The sequence below is a fragment of the Bombina bombina genome, chromosome 7 (genome assembly GCF_027579735.1).
Source record: "Bombina bombina isolate aBomBom1 chromosome 7, aBomBom1.pri, whole genome shotgun sequence".
Classification (NCBI taxonomy): domain Eukaryota; kingdom Metazoa; phylum Chordata; class Amphibia; order Anura; family Bombinatoridae; genus Bombina; species Bombina bombina.
Window position 1 is genome coordinate 550,532,196 of NC_069505.1, and position 18,523 is coordinate 550,550,718.

The following is an 18,523-nucleotide window of genomic DNA, read 5'->3' on the forward strand; positions in this document are numbered from 1 at the left end:
TTGGGACAAGTCTGAAACCAATGGAATAACTGGTATCAATGCATTTAGCGTATGCAAAGACACTCTATTTTTTATAGAAGTTGTAGTGGGGTAGGATACTCTCTCATTACCTTATATACATATAGCAACTTACCCAGCTGATTGTTCTTTATTCTTAGATCTCTTTCTGAAATAACAAAAAAGTAGTATTCAAATCGCACACTTATGTCTAGTTTATTATGCTCTCACATGGTTAACTCCTGTCTACCTTTAGCTATGATGACGCAAGGGGATCTACACAGCCTTTTCTCATTATAAAGTATTATTTCAGACTTCAAAACTGCCCCTATTTGAAAGGGAAAGTTTAGCTTAATCCTGCTGTCTCTTGAGACAGCCATATGCCCCATTTGCAGAATTGTTCTTGGCCCCTCCCACAGATTAACTTGACACACCCATTGACTACACAGACAAACCCACAATCCTGCCCACTATCCATGTGTTACCAATCCCCTCCCAACACAGCCCCACACACTACATTGTGGGCAACGGCCCCCTCAACCTCCTGAGTCCCTAATACTTATCCAAAAATGTTGGAAGTTTATATGATTTGATTAAAAAAATACCTATGTAGAAATACCACTGTTTCTACATTGGAAAGGGCTAAAGGCTCCACTTTTCTCTGGCATTTACCACTGCTAACAAAATGACCACTTCCATGCATTACTTTGTATCAAATCATTATCGTCTGAGAGCACAACTGCCGCTTATCCTAAAAAAATTAATAACACTGGTGTTTTTAGGTGGGTTAAGTAGTTTTATCTTTTAAAAAACCATACACTGTTTGATAACTATTTAGCTGAAAAAGGACTTTTATGTCCCTTTAATATTAATTGATGTCCACTGATTTGGATATTAACCTACCTAGTTTATAGTTTACTGGTTTCCTAAAGACTCTCTGTTATCTAGTTGTATGTTCAGTTCCTTATTGTTACCTTTTTCTCTTTTAAATCTACAATAGGCCCAGGATGCCACAGCTAAGAGAGAGACCAAAATTATCAGAAGCAAGATGAATGAAATCATCCAAAGCGAAACACGTGGGAACAAGGCTTCTGTAAATAACAGAAAGAAAATAGAACGTTAGCAATAATTTCTGGTACAGATTGAGACTGATAAGTGTACAGATAAGCAAAAGCATATTATTATTTGTGTTGCCAAACGCCCTATTTTACTTTAGTTCCCTTTTTTATTTTACTAATTTAAAATTGCTCCCTGCTTTTTTATGTTTAAAAGCTGAGACCAGAATCAAAATCTTTTATTTTTCTGGATCTATGGGCCAGATTATTTAAAGATCTCAGCAATTGCAAGATACTGTAATAAATCTCACAATTCTCTAAATTCTCTAAAGGCAGTTTAGAAAACAGTGTGTCTAGCAAAAGATTGTTTCTCAGCATTTACGTATGTAAAGGAGATGTTTACATTACAATAAAGTTCACAAAAATTATAGTTTAAAAAAATAGTATAAAACAAATAAATGAGATATAACAGAAAATGCATTGCTAATTCACATTTAAATTCATAGCAAATCAGTTATTAATTTGTATTGAAATTTCACCAGTTTGTACTTATTAAAGGCCAGATTATGAGTGAAGCGCAAATTAACAATTCAGCTTGAGGGTTAATTGCGCTAGAAGTAAGCTTTGAGCGCTCGCTGGGCCGTGCTCATATTCACCCAGATTACAAGTTTTGCGCTAAATCCGGTGCGTAAATAACGCTAAATATTTAGCAGTATCGCACTTTCCAAAACACAGCAATTACAAGTTACAGAAAAATCTACTTGAGTTGTGCGTTATGGTGCGTTAAGCTCCATACCGCACAAAAGCCAAGGCCTGACAACCTGCTCGTGCACATTTTCCCCCATAGACATCAATGGAGAGAAAGTGTTAGAAAAAAAACTAACACCTGAGATCGCAGAATGGCGATCGCTATAACGCAATCCCCATAGATGTCTATGGGGACAAGAAGCTTACGTTAAAACATAATACCCTAACATAAAACCCTAGTCTAAATACCCCTAAGCCGCCGCGGCCCCTTCCCGGCATCACCAACACTAAATAAAGTTATTGAAACCTAAACCGCCACCCCCCAACATCGCCAACACTAAATAAACCTATTAACCCCTAAACCACAGACTCCCCACATTGCCAACATTAAAATAAAGCTATTAACCCCTAAACCGCCAGCCCCCAACATCGCCAACACTAAAATAAAGCTATTAACCACTAAACCGCCGGCCCCCCATTTCGCAACTACTATAATAAAGCTATTAACCTCTAAACCACCGGCCCCCCACGTCGCTAATACTAAACTAAACCTATTAACCCATAAGCCGCCGCCCCCCACATCACAACAAACTAAATTGAACTATTAACGCCTAAACCTAACAACCCCTAACTTTAAATTAAACTTACAATATAACTACCTTCAAATAAATAAAAACTTACCTGTGAAATATAAAAAAACTAAGCTTAAACTATACAAAAACCTAACATTACTATATTAAAAACAAAAAAAAGTAAAAATAAAAAACCTAAATTACAAAATTAAAAATCCTAACACTATGAAAACATTAAAAAAAAAACACTAAAATTACGAAAAATAAAATCTAAGATTAAAAAAAATAATAACCAAATTTTTCAAAATAATAAAATTAAACCTAATCTAATACCCCTATAAAAACAAAAAAGCTACCCCAAAATAAAAACACCCCCTAATCTGACACTTAACTACCAATAGCCCTTAAAAGGGCCTTTTGTAGGGCATTGCCATAAGTTAAACAGCAATGTTACCTAAAAAAAATTACAAAGCTCCCCCTAACAGTAAAACCCCCCACCCAACCAACTCCCAAAAATAAAAAAGCTAACTCTAAAAAAAACCCTAAACCACCTATTGCATTGCCCATTAAAATAAAAAATCCCTAATCTAAAAAAAAAAAATACTCCAAAAAAAAAAACAACTAATTCTAACCCCGAAATAGGTACTCACTGTTCCTGAAGTCCGGCGATGAAGGTGTTCATCCATGTGGCTCCATCTTCATCCATCGCAAGACCATCTTCTATCTTCTTCCCAGAGGTGCGGAGCGGTCTTCCCCGATGCACGGATCCAGAGCGGTGGTCCTCTTCAGCATCGGCGGTCCTCATCGGTGTGGAGGCTCCTCTTCATGCGATCTCCGCCAAACACTGAAGATTGAATGCAAGGTACCCCTTTTATAGGGGGAGTCAGGGCCGGTGACAGGGGTGACTCCTGCCAGGGGCCCAATAGGCCAGGGGGCCCCATGAGGCAAGAACAACTATTATTTAAAAAAAATAAAAAATGTTGGCAGCCACCAGAGGGTACTACAGCAGAGTGCTATTGAGCGTGAGAAATATTATTACAAGGAGTAAAGCATTTGAGAGGATTTCTGAGTGTGCACTAAACCACTATGCACAGTGTAACACAGACTTGGCACTTAAGCTTGTACAGTGTGTGCCTGAGTCAGACGGCAGATCACTTTCATTTGCAGAGGAGGTAGAACTTACTTAGTAAATGTTTCTCCTGTTAAGTGTGATCAGTCCACGGGTCATCATTACTTCTGGGATATTACTCCTCCCCAACAGGAAGTGCAAGAGGATTCACCCAGCAGAGCTGCCATATAGCTCCTCCCCTCTACGTCACTCCCAGTCATTCTCTTGCACCCAACGACTAGATAGGATGTGTGAGAGGACTATGGTGATTATACTTAGTTTTATACCTTCAATCAAAAGTTTGTTATTTTATAATAGCACCGGAGTGTGTTATTCCTTCTCTGGTAGAATTTGAAGAAGAATCTACCTGAGTTTTTACTATGATTTTAGCCGGAGTAGTTAAGATCATATTGCTGTTTCTCGGCCATCTGAGGAGAGGTAAACTTCAGATCAGGGGACAGCGGGCAGATTAATCTGCAAAGAGGTATGTAGCAGCTTTTATTTTCTGACAATGGAATTGATGAGAAAATCCTGCCATACCGATATAATGTCATGTATGTATATTTTACACTTCAGTATTCTGGGGAATGGTACTTCACTGGAATTGCACTGTGTACATAAGACTTTAGCCTATTTTGCAGGGACTAGCAACAGGCTTTTTAATAACTCTTAATTTATGTTAAACGTTTTTTGCTGGAATGTAAAATCGTTTTCATTTTCTGAGGTACTGGGTGAATGTTTGGGCACTATTTTTCCACTTGGCAGTTGCTTGATCTAATTTCTGACAGTTTACTGATCTCTCTCACTGTTGTGTGTGAGGGGGAGGGGCCTTTTTTGGCGCTTTTGCTACGCATCAAAAAATTCAGTCAGAAGTTCATTGTATTTCCTGCATGATCCGGCTCATCTCTACAGAACTCAGGGGTCTTCAAAACTTGTTTTGAGGGAGGTAATCACTCACAGCAGAGCTGTGAGATTGTAGTTGACTGTGATAAAAAACGTTTATTCTGTAACTTTTTTTTCTGCTATCAGGGTTAGTTATCCTTTACTAATGGGAACAAACCTTTGCTAAAATTGTGTTTTTTTTACAAGATTGATGCTATAACCTTTTCAGTTTATTTATTTTCAACTGTCATAAATCTTTCTGTGCTTCTTATAGGCACAGTACGTTTTCATAGTATTTTACTTGAATAGTATTTCCAAGTTGCAAGTTTATTTGCTAGTGTGTTAAACATGTCTGATTCAGAGGAAGATATCTGTGCTATATGTGCTAATGCCAAAGTGGAGCCCAATAGAAATTTATGTACTAACTGTATTGATGCTACTTTAAATAAAAGTCAATCTGTACAAATTGAACACATTTCACCAAACAGCGAGGGGAGAGTTATGCCGACTAACTCGCCTCACGTGTCAGTACCTGCATCTCCCGCTCGGGAGGTGCGTGATATTGTGGCGCCCAGTACATCTGGGCGGCCATTACAAATAACATTACAAGATATGGCTACTGTTATGACTGAAGTTTTGGCTAAATTACCAGAACTAAGAGGCAAGCGTGATCACTCTGGGGTGAGAACAGAGTGCGCTGATAATGCTAGGGCCATGTCAGATACTGCGTCACAACTTGCAGAACATGAGGACGGAGAGCTTCATTCTGCGGCTGACGGTTCTTATCCAAACAGATTGGATTCAGATATTTCAAATTTTAAATTTAAGCTGGAAAACCTCAGTGTATTACTAGGGGAGGTGTTAGCGGCTCTGAATGATTGTAACACAGTTGCAATACCAGAGAAAATGTGTAGGTTGGATAAATATTTTGCGGTACCAACGAGTACTGACGTTTTTCCTATACCTAAGAGACTAACTGAAATTATTACTAAGGAGTGGGATAGACCCGGTGTGCCGTTCTCACCCCCTCCGATATTTAGAAAGATGTTTCCAATAGACACCACCACACGGGACTTATGGCAAACGGTCCCTAAGGTGGAGGGAGCAGTTTCTACTTTAGCTAAGCGTACCACTATCCCGGTGGAGGATAGCTGTGCCTTTTCAGATCCAATGGATAAAAAGTTAGAGGGTTACCTTAAGAAAATGTTTGTTCAACAAGGTTTTATATTGCAACCCCTTGCATGCATTGCGCCGGTCACGGCTGCGGCGGCATTCTGGTTTGAGTCTCTGGAAGAGACCATTAGTTCAGCTACTCTGGATGAGATTACGGACAAGCTTAGAGTCCTTAAACTAGCTAAATCATTCATTTCGGAGGCCGTAGTACACTTAACTAAACTTACGGCTAAGAATTCCGGATTCGCCATTCAGGCGCGCAGAGCACTGTGGCTTCTAAGTCTAAATTACTTAATATACCTTTCAAAGGGCAGACCTTATTTGGGCCCGGTTTGAAAGAAATTATCGCTGACATTACAGGAGGTAAAGGCCACGCCCTGCCTCAAGACAGAGCCAAACCTAAGGCTAGACAGTCTAATTTTCGTTCCTTTCGGAATTTCAAAGCAGGAGCAGCATCAACTTCCTCTGCTCCAAAACAGGAAGGATCTGTTGCTCGCTACAGACAAGGCTGGAGACCTAACCAGTCTTGGAACAAGGGCAAGCAGGCCAGGAAACCTGCTGCTGCCCCTAAGACAGCATGAATTGAGGGCCCCCGATCCGGGATCGGATCTAGTGGGGGGCAGACTTTCTCTCTTCGCCCAGGCTTGGGCAAGAGATGTCCAGGATCCCTGGGCGCTAGAGATAATATCTCAGGGATACCTTCTGGACTTCAAATACTCTCCTCCAAGAGAGAGATTTCATCTGTCAAGGTTGTCAACAAACCAAACAAAGAAAAAGGCGTTTCTACGCTGCGTACAAGAGCTTTTGTTAATGGGAGTAATCCATCCAGTTCCACGGTCGGAACAGGGACAAGGGTTTTACTCAAATCTGTTTGTGGTTCCCAAAAAAGAGGGAACTTTCAGACCAATCCTGGATTTAAAGATCCTAAACAAATTCCTAAGAGTTCCATCGTTCAAAATGGAGACTATTCGGACAATTTTACCCATGATCCAAAAGGGTCAGTATATGACCACAGTGGATTTAAAGGATGCTTACCTTCACATACCGATTCACAAAGATCATTACCGGTACCTAAGGTTTGCCTTCCTAGACAGGCATTACCAGTTTGTAGCTCTTCCATTCGGATTGGCTACAGCTCCAAGAATCTTCACAAAGGTTCTGGGTGCTCTTCTGGCGGTACTAAGACCGCGAGGAATCTCGGTAGCTCCGTACCTAGACGACATTCTGATACAAGCTTCAAGCTTTCAAACTGCCAAGTCTCATACAGAGTTAGTACTGGCATTTCTAAGGTCGCATGGATGGAAGGTGAACGAAAAGAAAAGTTCTCTCTTTCCACTCACAAGAGTTCCCTTCCTGGGGACTCTTATAGATTCTGTAGAAATGAAGATTTACCTGACAGAAGACAGGTTAACAAGACTTCAAAGTGCTTGCCGCGCCCTTCATTCCATTCAACACCCGTCAGTGGCTCAATGCATGGAGGTAATCGGCTTAATGGTAGCGGCAATGGACATAGTACCCTTTGCACGCTTACACCTCAGACCACTGCAATTGTGCATGCTAAGTCAGTGGAATGGGGATTACTCAGACTTGTCCCCTTCTCTAAATCTGGATCAAGAGACCAGAAATTCTCTTCTATGGTGGCTTTCTCGGCCACATCTGTCCAGGGGGATGCCATTCAGCAGGCCAGACTGGACAATTGTAACAACAGACGCCAGCCTTCTAGGTTGGGGTGCCGTCTGGAATTCTCTGAAGGCTCAGGGACAATGGAGTCAGGAGGAGAGTCTCCTACCAATAAACATTCTGGAATTGAGAGCAGTTCTCAATGCCCTCCTGGCTTGGCCCCAGTTGACAACTCGGGGGTTTATCAGGTTTCAGTCGGACAACATCACGACTGTAGCTTACATCAACCATCAGGGAGGGACAAGAAGCTCCCTAGCAATGATGGAAGTATCAAAGATAATTCGCTGGGCAGAGTCTCACTCTTGCCACTTGTCAGCAATCCACATCCCGGGAGTGGAGAACTGGGAGGCGGATTTTTTAAGTCGTCAGACTTTTCATCCGGGGGAGTGGGAACTTCATCCGGAGGTCTTTGCTCAAATACTTCGTCATTGGGGCAAACCAGAGATAGATCTCATGGCGTCTCGACAGAACGCCAAGCTTCCTCGTTACGGGTCCAGATCCAGGGATCCAGGAGCAGTCCTGATAGATGCCTTGACAGCACCTTGGACCTTCAGGATGGCTTATGTGTTTTCACCCTTCCCGATGCTTCCTCGATTGATTGCCAGAATCAAGCAGGAGAGAGCATCAGTTATTCTAATAGCACCTGCATGGCCACGCAGGACTTGGTATGCAGACCTGGTGGACATGTCATTCTGTCCACCTTGGTCTCTACCTCTGAAACAGGACCTTCTGATACAGGGTCCTTTCAAACATCAAAATCTAACTTCTCTGAAGCTGACTGCTTGGAAATTGAACGCTTGATTTTATCAAAACGTGGTTTTTCTGAGTCAGTTATTGATACCTTAATACAGGCTAGGAAGCCTGTTACCAGAAAGATTTACCATAAGATATGGCGTAAATACCTATATTGGTGCGAATCCAAAGGTTACTCTTGGAGTAAGGTTAGGATTCCTAGGATATTGTCTTTTCTACAAGAAGGTTTAGAAAAGGGTTTATCTGCTAGTTCTTTAAAGGGACAGATCTCAGCTCTGTCCATTCTGTTGCACAAACGTCTGTCAGAAGTTCCAGACGTTCAGGCTTTTTGTCAGGCTTTGGCCAGGATTAAGCCTGTGTTTAAAACTGTTGCTCCGCCATGGAGTTTAAACCTTGTTCTTAACGTTTTACAGGGCGTTCCGTTTGAACCCCTTCATTCCATTGATATAAAGTTGTTATCTTGGAAAGTTCTATTTTTAATGGCTATTTCCTCGGCTCGAAGAGTCTCTGAGTTATCAGCCTTACATTGTGATTCTCCTTATTTGATTTTTCATTCGGATAAGGTAGTTCTGCGTACTAAACCTGGGTTCTTACCTAAGGTAGTCACTAACAGGAATATCAATCAAGAGATTGTTGTTCCTTCTTTGTGTCCAAATCCTTCTTCGAAGAAGGAACGTCTTCTGCACAATCTGGATGTAGTTCGTGCCCTAAAATTTTACTTACAGGCAACTAAGAAATTTCGACAAACGTCTTCCCTGTTTGTCGTTTACTCTGGTCAGAGGAGAGGTCAAAAGGCTTCTGCTACCTCTCTTTCTTTTTGGCTTCGTAGCATAATTCGTTTAGCTTATGAGACTGCTGGACAGCAGCCTCCTGAAAGAATTACAGCTCATTCCACTAGAGCTGTGGCTTCCACTTGGGCCTTTAAGAATGAGGCCTCTGTTGAACAGATTTGCAAGGCTGCAACTTGGTCTTCGCTTCATACTTTTTCCAAATTTTACAAATTTGACACTTTTGCTTCCTCGGAGGCTATTTTTGGGAGAAAGGTCCTTCAGGCAGTGGTTCCTTCTGTATAAAGAGCCTGCCTATCCCTCCCGTCATCCGTGTACTTTTGCTTTGGTATTGGTATCCCAGAAGTAATGATGACCCGTGGACTGATCACACTTAACAGGAGAAAACATAATTTATGCTTACCTGATAAATTCCTTTCTCCTGTAGTGTGATCAGTCCACGGCCCGCCCTGTTTTTTTAATGCAGGTAAATATTTTTTAAATTATACTCCAGTCACCACTACACCCTTTGGCTTCTCCTTTCTTGTTGGTCCTTGGTCGAATGACTGGGAGTGACGTAGAGGGGAGGAGCTATATGGCAGCTCTGCTGGGTGAATCCTCTTGCACTTCCTGTTGGGGAGGAGTAATATCCCAGAAGTAATGATGACCCGTGGACTGATCACACTACAGGAGAAAGGAATTTATCAGGTAAGCATAAATTATGTTTTTTTATTTCTTTGTGCAATTTCGGATTTTAACTTCAGTGTGGTAGTAGTTGTATGGTGGGGCCAGGGCTCCATAAAAACAATCGGCTAGATTACGAGTTGTGCGTTAGGGTAAAAAAGCAGCGTTAAGAGGTCCTAACTCTGCTTTTTCACTACCGCAGCTATTACGAGTCTTGAAGGTTTAGGGTCACCGCACACTTCTTTGGCCTTACCGCAAAACGACTTGCGTAAACTTTGTAAAGTCTTTTTTCTATGGGACTTCCATAGCGCTGATATTACGAGTTTGTCCTGGGAGGCCAAAAAGTGAGCGGTACACCCTCTACCGACAAGAGTCCTAACGCATTTAAAAGTCAGTAGTTAAGAGTTTAATGGTACAACGCCGTAACATAAAACTCATAACTAAAGTACTAAAAAGTACACTAACACCCATAAACTACCTATTAACCCCTAAACCGAGGCCCCCCCCGCATTGAAAACACTAAAAGAACATTTTTAACCCCTAATCTGCCACTCCGGACACCGCCGCCACCTACATTATATTTATGAACCCCTAATCTGCTGCCCCCAACATCGCCGACACCTACATTATATTTATTAACCCCTAATCTGCCGCCCCTAATGTCGCCGCAACCTACCTACATGTATTAACCCCTAATCTGCCGCCCCCAATGTCGCCGCCACTATAATGTTTCGCAAACATTAGTTAAATATTATTAACCCCTAATCTGTCGTCCCTAACATCGCCGCCACCTACCTACATTTATTAACCCCTAATCTGCCACCCCCAACGTCGCCGCCACTATACTAAATGTATTAACCCATAAACCTAAGTCTAACCCTAACACCCCCTAACTTAAATATAATTAAAATAAATCTAACTAAAAAATCCTATAATTAACTAAATTATTCCTATTTAAAACTAAATACTTACCTATAAAATAAACCCTAAGATAGCTACAATATAACTAATAGTTACATTGTAGCTAGCTTAGGGTTTATTTTTATTTTACAGGCAAGTTTGTATTTATTTTAGCTAGGTAGAATAGTTATTAAATAGTTATTAACTATTTAATAACTACCTAGCTAAAATAAATACAAAAGTACCTGTAAAATAAAACCTAACCTAAGTTACAATAACACCCAACGCTACACTATAATTAAATAAATTAACTAAATTAACAACAATTAAATAAATTAAATATCTAAAGTACAAAACAAAAACAAACACTAAATTACAGAAAATAATAAACAAATTACAAGATATTTAAACTAATTACACCTAATCTAATACCTGTGTTTATTTTACAGGTAAGTATTTAGTTTTAAATAGGAATAATTTAGTTAATTATAGGAATTTTTAGTTAGATTTATTTTAATTATATTTAAGTTAGGGGGTGTTAGGGTTAGACTTAGGTTTAGGGGTTAATACATTTAGTATAGTGGCGACGTTGGGGGTGGCAGATTAGGGGTAATAAATGTTGGTAGGTGGCGGCGATGTTAGGGACGGAGATTAGGGGTTAATAATATTTAACTAATGTTTGCGAGGCGGGATTGCGGCAGTTTAGGGGTTAATAAGTGTAGGTAGGTTGCAGCAACATTGGGGGCGGCAGATTAGGGGTTAATAAATATAATGTAGTTGTTGGCGATGTTGGGGGAAGCAGATTAGGGGTTCATAAGTATAATGTCGGTGGCGGCGGTGTCCAGAGCGGCAGATTAGGGGTTAATAAATATAATGCAGGTGTCGGTGATATCGGGGGCGGCAGATTAGGGGTTAATAAGTGTAAGATTAGGGGTGTTTAGACTCGGGGTTCATGTTAGGGTGTTAGGTGTAAACATAAAATGTGTTTCCCCATAGGAATCAATGGGGCTGCGTTACTGAGTTTTACGCTGCTTTTTTGCAGGTGTTAGACTTTTTCTCAGCCGGCTCTCCCCGTTGATTCCTTTGGGGAAATCGTGCACAAGCACGTACAACCAGCTCACCGCTGACTTAAGCAGCGTTGGTATTTGAGTGCGGTAAGGAGCAAAATTTTGCTCAACGCTCACTTCTTGGGCGCGATCCGATATACGGCGCAGGTTTCGGCGCAAGCGTGCTATCTCATATACGGCGCCGGCAGTTGCTAAAGTGCCGTAAGTCTGACAAACTAGCGATGTCCAGAAAATCTGCGTAAGTACAAATTTCTGGAGTCGCCAGTGACTTACGGCATAAAATGACTTACTAAAGTATACAATCTGCCGTTACTGTCTAACACGCCTCCCAAACATAGCCCGACACGTATACCCCTCTATCCGCAATCCCCCCTCTCACTCCTAACAATAAATATATTAACCCCTAAACCGCCGCTCCCGGACCCCGCCGCCAGCTACATTAACTATATTACCCCCTAATGTGAGCCCCCTACCCCTCCGCCACCTACATTAACTATATTACCCCCTAATATGATCCCCCTACACTGCCGCCACCTATTTTAACTATATTACCCCCTAATGTGAGCCCCCTACCCCGCCGCCACCTACATTAACTATATTACCCCCTAATATGATCCACCTATTTTAACTATATTAACCCCTAATGTGAGCCCCCTACCCTGCCGCCACCTATTTTAACTACATTACCCCCTAATCTAATCCCCCTACCCCGCCGCCACCTATATTAAAATGATTAACCCCTAATCTAATCCCCCTACACCGCCGCCACCTATAATAAATGTATTACCCCCTAAAATACTAAAATGTCCCTACCCTAAACTAAATTACAAATAGCCCTGAAATGGGCCTTTTGCGGAGCATTGCCCCAAAGTAATCAGCTCTTTTACCTGTAATCTGACCCCCCTACACCGCTGCCACCTATATTAAATATATTAACCCCTAATCTAATCCCCCTACACCGCCGCCGCCTATATTAAATATATTAACCCCTAATCTAATCCCCCTACACCGCTGCCACCTATATTAAATATATTAACCCCTAATCTGACCCCCTACACCGCCGCCACCTATATTAACTATATTAACCCTAAATATATTAGGGTTAATATAGTTATTATATTATATATATTATTAATATAGTTAATATATATAATATAATAACTATATTAATTATTAACTATATTAACCCTTTCTAACCCTAACACCCCTAACTTAATTATTATTGCAATAAATCTAAATAATATTAATATTATTAACTAAAAAATCCTATTTAAAACGAAATACTTACCTATAAAATAAACCCTAAGATAGCTACAATATAATTAATAATTACATTGTAGCTATTTTAGGGTTTATATTTATTTTACAGGTAACTTGGTATTTATTTTAACTATGTACAATAGCTATTAAATAGTTAATAACTATTTAATAGCTACCTAGTTAAAATAATTACAAAATTACCTGTAAAATAAATCCTAACCTAAGTTACAAATACACCTACACTATCATTAAATTAATTAAATAAACTACAATTATCTAAACTAAAATATAATTAAATACACTAAACTAAATTACAAAAAAACAAAACACTAAATTACAAAAAATAAAAAAAGATTACAAGAATTTTAAGATAATTACACCTAATCTAAGCCCCCTAATAAAATAACAAAGCCCCCCAAAATAAAAAAATGTCCCTACCCTAAACTAAATTACAAAAAGTAATCGGCTCTATTACCAACCCTTAAAAGGGCCTTTTGTGGGGCATTGCCCCAAAGTAATCAGCTCTTTTACCTGTGAAAAAAAAGAACAACCCCCCCATTACAACCCACCACCCACACACCCCTACTCTAAAACCCACCCTATCCCCCCCAAAAAAAAAAACCTAAGTCTAACCCCCAAGTGGTCCTTACCTGTCCTGAAGACCGGCGGAGAAGGTCCTGTTCCAGGCGGAGAAGTCTTCTTCCAGGCGCCGCCCTCTTCTTCTTCCAGGAACCAGCCGGCGCGGAGGAGTTGAAGACCGATGACCGCGGAGCTGAAGACCGGCGATGCAGGAACTGAAGACCGGAGCCATGGAGCGTGGAGGATCCTCTTCATACGATCGCCGCCGTACACTGAATCGGAATTCAAGGTACGCGATTAAAAATGGCGTCCCTTGAATTCCTATTGGCTGATTTGAGCCTTCAAATTCAAATCAGCCAATCGGAGGAGAGCTACTTTAATTCTATTGGCTGATTTGATTAGCCAATAGAATAAGAGCTACTGTAATTCTATTGGCTATTCTAATCAGCCAATAGAATTACAGTAGCTCTTATTCTATTGGCTATTCAAATCAGCCAATAGAATTAAAGTAGCTCTCCTCCGATTGGCTGATTTGAATTTGAAGGCTCAAATCAGCCAATAGGAATTCAAGGGATGCCATTTTTAATTGCATACCTTGAATTCCGATTCAGTGTACGGCGGCGATCGTATGAAGAGGATCATCCACGCTCCATGGCTCCGGTCTTCAGTTCCAGCGTTGCTGATCTTCAGTTCCAGAGAGGACGATCTTCAGCTCCGCGGTCATCGGTCTTCAACTCCTCCGCTCCGCGCCGGCTGGTTCCTGGAAGAAGAAGAGGTCGCCGCCTGGAAAAAGACTTCTCCGCCTGGAACAGGACCTTCTCCGCCGGTCTTCAGGACAGGTAAGGACCACTTGGGGGTTAGACTTAGGTTTTTTTTAAGGGGGGATAGGGTGGGTTTTAGAGTAGGGGTGTGTGGGTGGTGGGTTGTAATGGGGGGGTTGTTCTTTTTTTCACAGGTAAAAGAGCTGATTACTTTGGGGCAAAGCCCCACAAAAGGCCCTTTTAAGGGCTGGTAATAGAGCTAATTACTTTGGGGGCAATGCCTCGCAAAAGGCCCTTTTCAGGGCTATTTGTAATTTAGTTTAGGGTAGGGACATTTTAGTATTTTAGGGGGTAATACATTTATTATAGGTGGTGGCGGTGTAGGGGGATTAGATTAGGAGTTAATACATTTAATATAGGTGGCGGTCGGTGTAGGGGGATTAGATTAGGGGTTAATATATTTAATATAGGTGGCGGCGGTGTACGGGGATTAGATTAGGGGGTAATGTAGTTAAAATAGGTGGCGGCGGGTAGGGGGCTCACATTAGGGGGTAATAATTTTAATATAGGTGGCGGCGGTGTAGGGGGATTACATTAGGGGTTAATAATTTTAATGTAGGTGGCGGCAGTGTAGGGGGATCACATTAGGGGGTTAGACATTTAATGTAGGTGGCGGCGGGGTCCGGGAGCGGCGGTTTAGGGGTTAAGCACTTTATTAGGGATTGCGGCGGGGGATTGCGGTTGACAGGTAGATAGACATTGCGCATGCGTTAGGTGTTAGGTTTTATTTTGCAGGTAGTTTAGGGAGTTACGGGGCTCCAATACTCAGCGTAAGGCTTACTACACCTGCAATTTGTGGCGAGGTGAAAATGGAGTAAGATTTCTCCATTTTCGCCAAGTCCTTACGCTGTATATTAGATACCAAACTGCGTGGGTTTGGTATACCTGTCTATGGGCCAAAAAACTTCGGCCGAAGGCAGAAATATACGAGCGTAACTTCTATGTTACGCCGTATATGTGATACCAAACCCGTGCAAAATTTGGCGTTGACGGCTTTTGCGGGCGACGCTGCATATCGGATCAGGCCCCTTGTCTTTTAACGCCGGGTTTGTAAAAACCCGTAATACCAGCGCTGCATGTAAGTGAGCGGTGAGACAAAACTGCTCATTCGCACCGCATAGCCTCTAACGCAAAACTCGTAATCTAGCTGAATTTTATTTATTTTTTATTTTTAGCAATATGCTGCTTAAATTCTATTGGCTGTTCAAATCAGGGGTGTTTTTGTTTTGGGGTGGCTTTTTTGTTTTTATAGGGGTATTAGATTATGTTTAATTTTAATTATTTGGGATATTTTCGTTTATTATTTTTTGTAATCTTAGATTTTTTTTATTTTTCGCAATTTTAGTGGCTTTTTTTTTGGTAATTTTGGTTTATTTTTTCATACTTTTAGGATTTTTTAATTTTGTAACTTAGGTTTTTTATTTTTCGTTTATTTTAGTTTTTTTAAAATAGTAATGTTAGGTTTTTGTATAATTTAAGCTTTTTTTTTTATTTCACAGGTAAGTTTTTTTTTTATTTAAAGGTAGTTATATTGTAACTTTAATTTAAAGTTAGGGGGTGTTAGGTTTAGGGGTTAATAGTTTAATTTAGCTTGTTGCGATGCGGGGGTTGTTGGTTTTTGGGGTTAATAGCTTTATTATAGTATTTGAGATGTTGGGGGCAGGTAGTTTAGGGGTTAATAGCTTTTTCTTTCATGTAATTAGCAAGAGTCCATGAGCTAGTGACGTATGGGATATACATTCCTACCAGGAGGGGCAAAGTTTCCCAAACCTTAAAATGCCTATAAATACACCCCTCACCACACCCACAATTCAGTTTTACAAACTTTGCCTCCCATGGAGGTGGTGAAGTAAGTTTGTGCTAGATTCTACGTTGATATGCGCTTCGCAGCAGGCTGGAGCCCGGTTTTCCTCTCAGAGTGCAGTGAATGTCAGAGGGATGTGAAGAGAGTATTGCCTATTTGAAGTCAATGGTCTCCTTCTACGGGATCTATTTCATAGGTTCTCTGTTATCGGTCGTAGAGATTCATCTCTTACCTCCCTTTTCAGATCGACGATATTCTCTTATATACCATTACCTCTACTGATTCTCGTTTCAGTACTGGTTTGGCTGTCTACTATATGTAGATGAGTGTCTTAGGGTAAGTAAGTCTTATTTTTTATGACACTCAAAGCTATGGTTGGGCACTTTATATGTAAAGTTCTAAATATATGTCTTGATATGCCAAGGTATGCCATGATTCAGGATAATCAGTATTCAGTATTCAGGCCGATGGTTTAGGGGTTAATAGCTTTAGTATAGTATTTGCGATGTGGGTGGTCGACGGTTTAGGGGTTAATACTTTATTTTAGTGTTGGCTATGTGGGTGGGCGGCATATTAGGGGTTAATAAGTTTAATATAGTATTTACGATGCGGGGGGATGGCGGTTTAGGGGTTAATAGGTAGTTTATGGGTGTTAGTGTACTTTGTAACATTTTTGTTATGAGCTTTGTGAAACATTTTTGTTTCGTAAAATCCATAACTACTGGTCTTTGATCGCGGAATGGATTGTGCTGGTATAAGCTATAACGCTAGCCTAATAGCCGGACCGCACAACTTGTAATACAGGAGACCTAAAAATTCCACACTCAAAAAACATTTTTTGAGTGCGTAATGGAGAGTTGCGTAAAGGCTAAAACACTAGTGGTATAGCCGTACCGCTGAGACTTGTAATACGGGTGAGCTGAATATTTTGCACGCAAAGGCCAATTTTCAGCGGTATAGCCATACTGCACAACTTGTAATCTAGGTGATTTTGAGTTGAAAGTATATTGTTTTCGCTTTGACGCTTACATGACAAGCGCAAAAAGCCAAAGTATTCCCCCATAAAAGTCAAAATGGAGAAAAAAAAAGTAGAAAAAAACCCTCTCGCACAAACCCAATCACATATTCTCATTTGAGCTAACCCGACAAGAAAATATTAATATTTCACATTTCAATGTTCTTCACATAGCAGAATAAGTTCTATTTATTCATAAATACATGTTTCTGCATATATCCGATTGTTTTTTTTTGTACAATCTATATCTATATATACATGATTAATATATAGGTACAGATATATAAGATATATATAGGAATATATATTTATAAATACAAAGAACATATTCTGCTATGTGCAAAATATTGAAATGTGAAGTATTCTGTGAATACATATATACATACAGTATAAATACATAAATACATATGTACACATATATAGACTTTACATATATATACTTTAGATATATATATATATATATATATATATATATATATTAAACTTATTAACCCCTATATATATATACACATACATTTTTAAAGATGTCTGCCTATTTTCCCCCCTAAAATCTGAGATCTCATATCTCTGAGCCTTTATACTTTTTGTGTGCAATTTTTTTAATGCATTTTATTAGATAGTGTTATTATGAGTGTAACAATACTTTATAATGTATTTTTGATGTTTTTTATGCAACTTTTATGTCTCGCGAAACAGTTAACCAGAGCTCTGAAGTCGTTTAATACTTTATTTGAATGTTTTACTTGTGTTTTGTTAAAATTTTATTCTAGATCTAACACTGTTAATTCAGGTTCTGAGGCTGCGCTAACTTTTTTAGTGTTGTTATGTATTGCGCTAGAGTGCAACACTTAACTTTCATCTTGTATTATGTTTAGCGCAACCGAAAATATCCATTAAAAGTATAGAGGGCGAGCTAATGAGGTGTCGGCCGCAGTAAACATTCTCTGGTAAATCGTCTTTAGCATGGACTTGTAATATCAATTTGTGCACAAATCCTAGAGCAGCCCACTGATAGTGTTAACAAACTAACAAACATAAACTCTTGTTATCATTATATGATGATGACTTATTATTATTTTTGAGTAATCTCAAGGTTAATCTTCCAAAGGCTACAGCTTCCAAACAGCTAATCTGTTTGGAAGTATTTCGGGGTATAGGATTAACTCGACAAAGTCGGAACTATTATGGCTATATAAAGCTAAAGATAGTATCTTTAACCACCCTTTTATTGAGTCTCTATATATTAACTACCTGGGTATTAGTTTAAGGGCAAAGCCTCAGGAGTGGTATCAATTAAATTTTCCAAAGTGCTTTAACGTATGTATAAATAAAATGGTGGAATGGATCAACCTACCAATATCACTATCTGCTCGTGTTATGTTAATTAAAACCCTAATCTTTCCAAAGTTGTTATACCTAATACAAAATATTCCGGTATTTTTAGTTAAAGCTGATATCAAAAGGTTTAACAAAGCTTGCTCAAAGTTTATCTGTAAAGGAGCTAAACCCTGAATAGCTCTAGAGCGTCTTATGAACCCCAGAATAGCGGCAGGTCTAACGCTACCCAATGTTAAACAGTATAATCTAGCGGCACTAGTCAAAGTGGCGATAGACTGGATTACCGAGAAGGAACAGGTTACTCTTTTGAAGTATGAATTA

At 39.9% G+C, this 18,523-nt stretch overlaps 1 protein-coding gene across 2 annotated transcripts in view; it reads right to left on the reverse strand.

Moving 5' to 3' along the window:
• The window catches only part of LOC128667007 (butyrophilin subfamily 2 member A2), a 48,898-nt gene that overhangs the window by 11,102 nt on the left and 19,273 nt on the right, over positions 1 to 18,523 (reverse strand). Inside the window, exons 4-5 of one of the 2 annotated variants that reach the window (XM_053721863.1) lie at positions 972 to 1,088; positions 134 to 166 (exon numbers count right to left, since the gene is read on the reverse strand). The exons of the other annotated variant lie outside the window; for it this stretch is intronic. Coding sequence (XP_053577838.1) covers positions 134 to 166; positions 972 to 1,088 — 150 coding nt within the window. The remainder of the gene's footprint in view (positions 1 to 133; positions 167 to 971; positions 1,089 to 18,523) is intronic. 2 annotated transcript variants of the gene reach the window in all.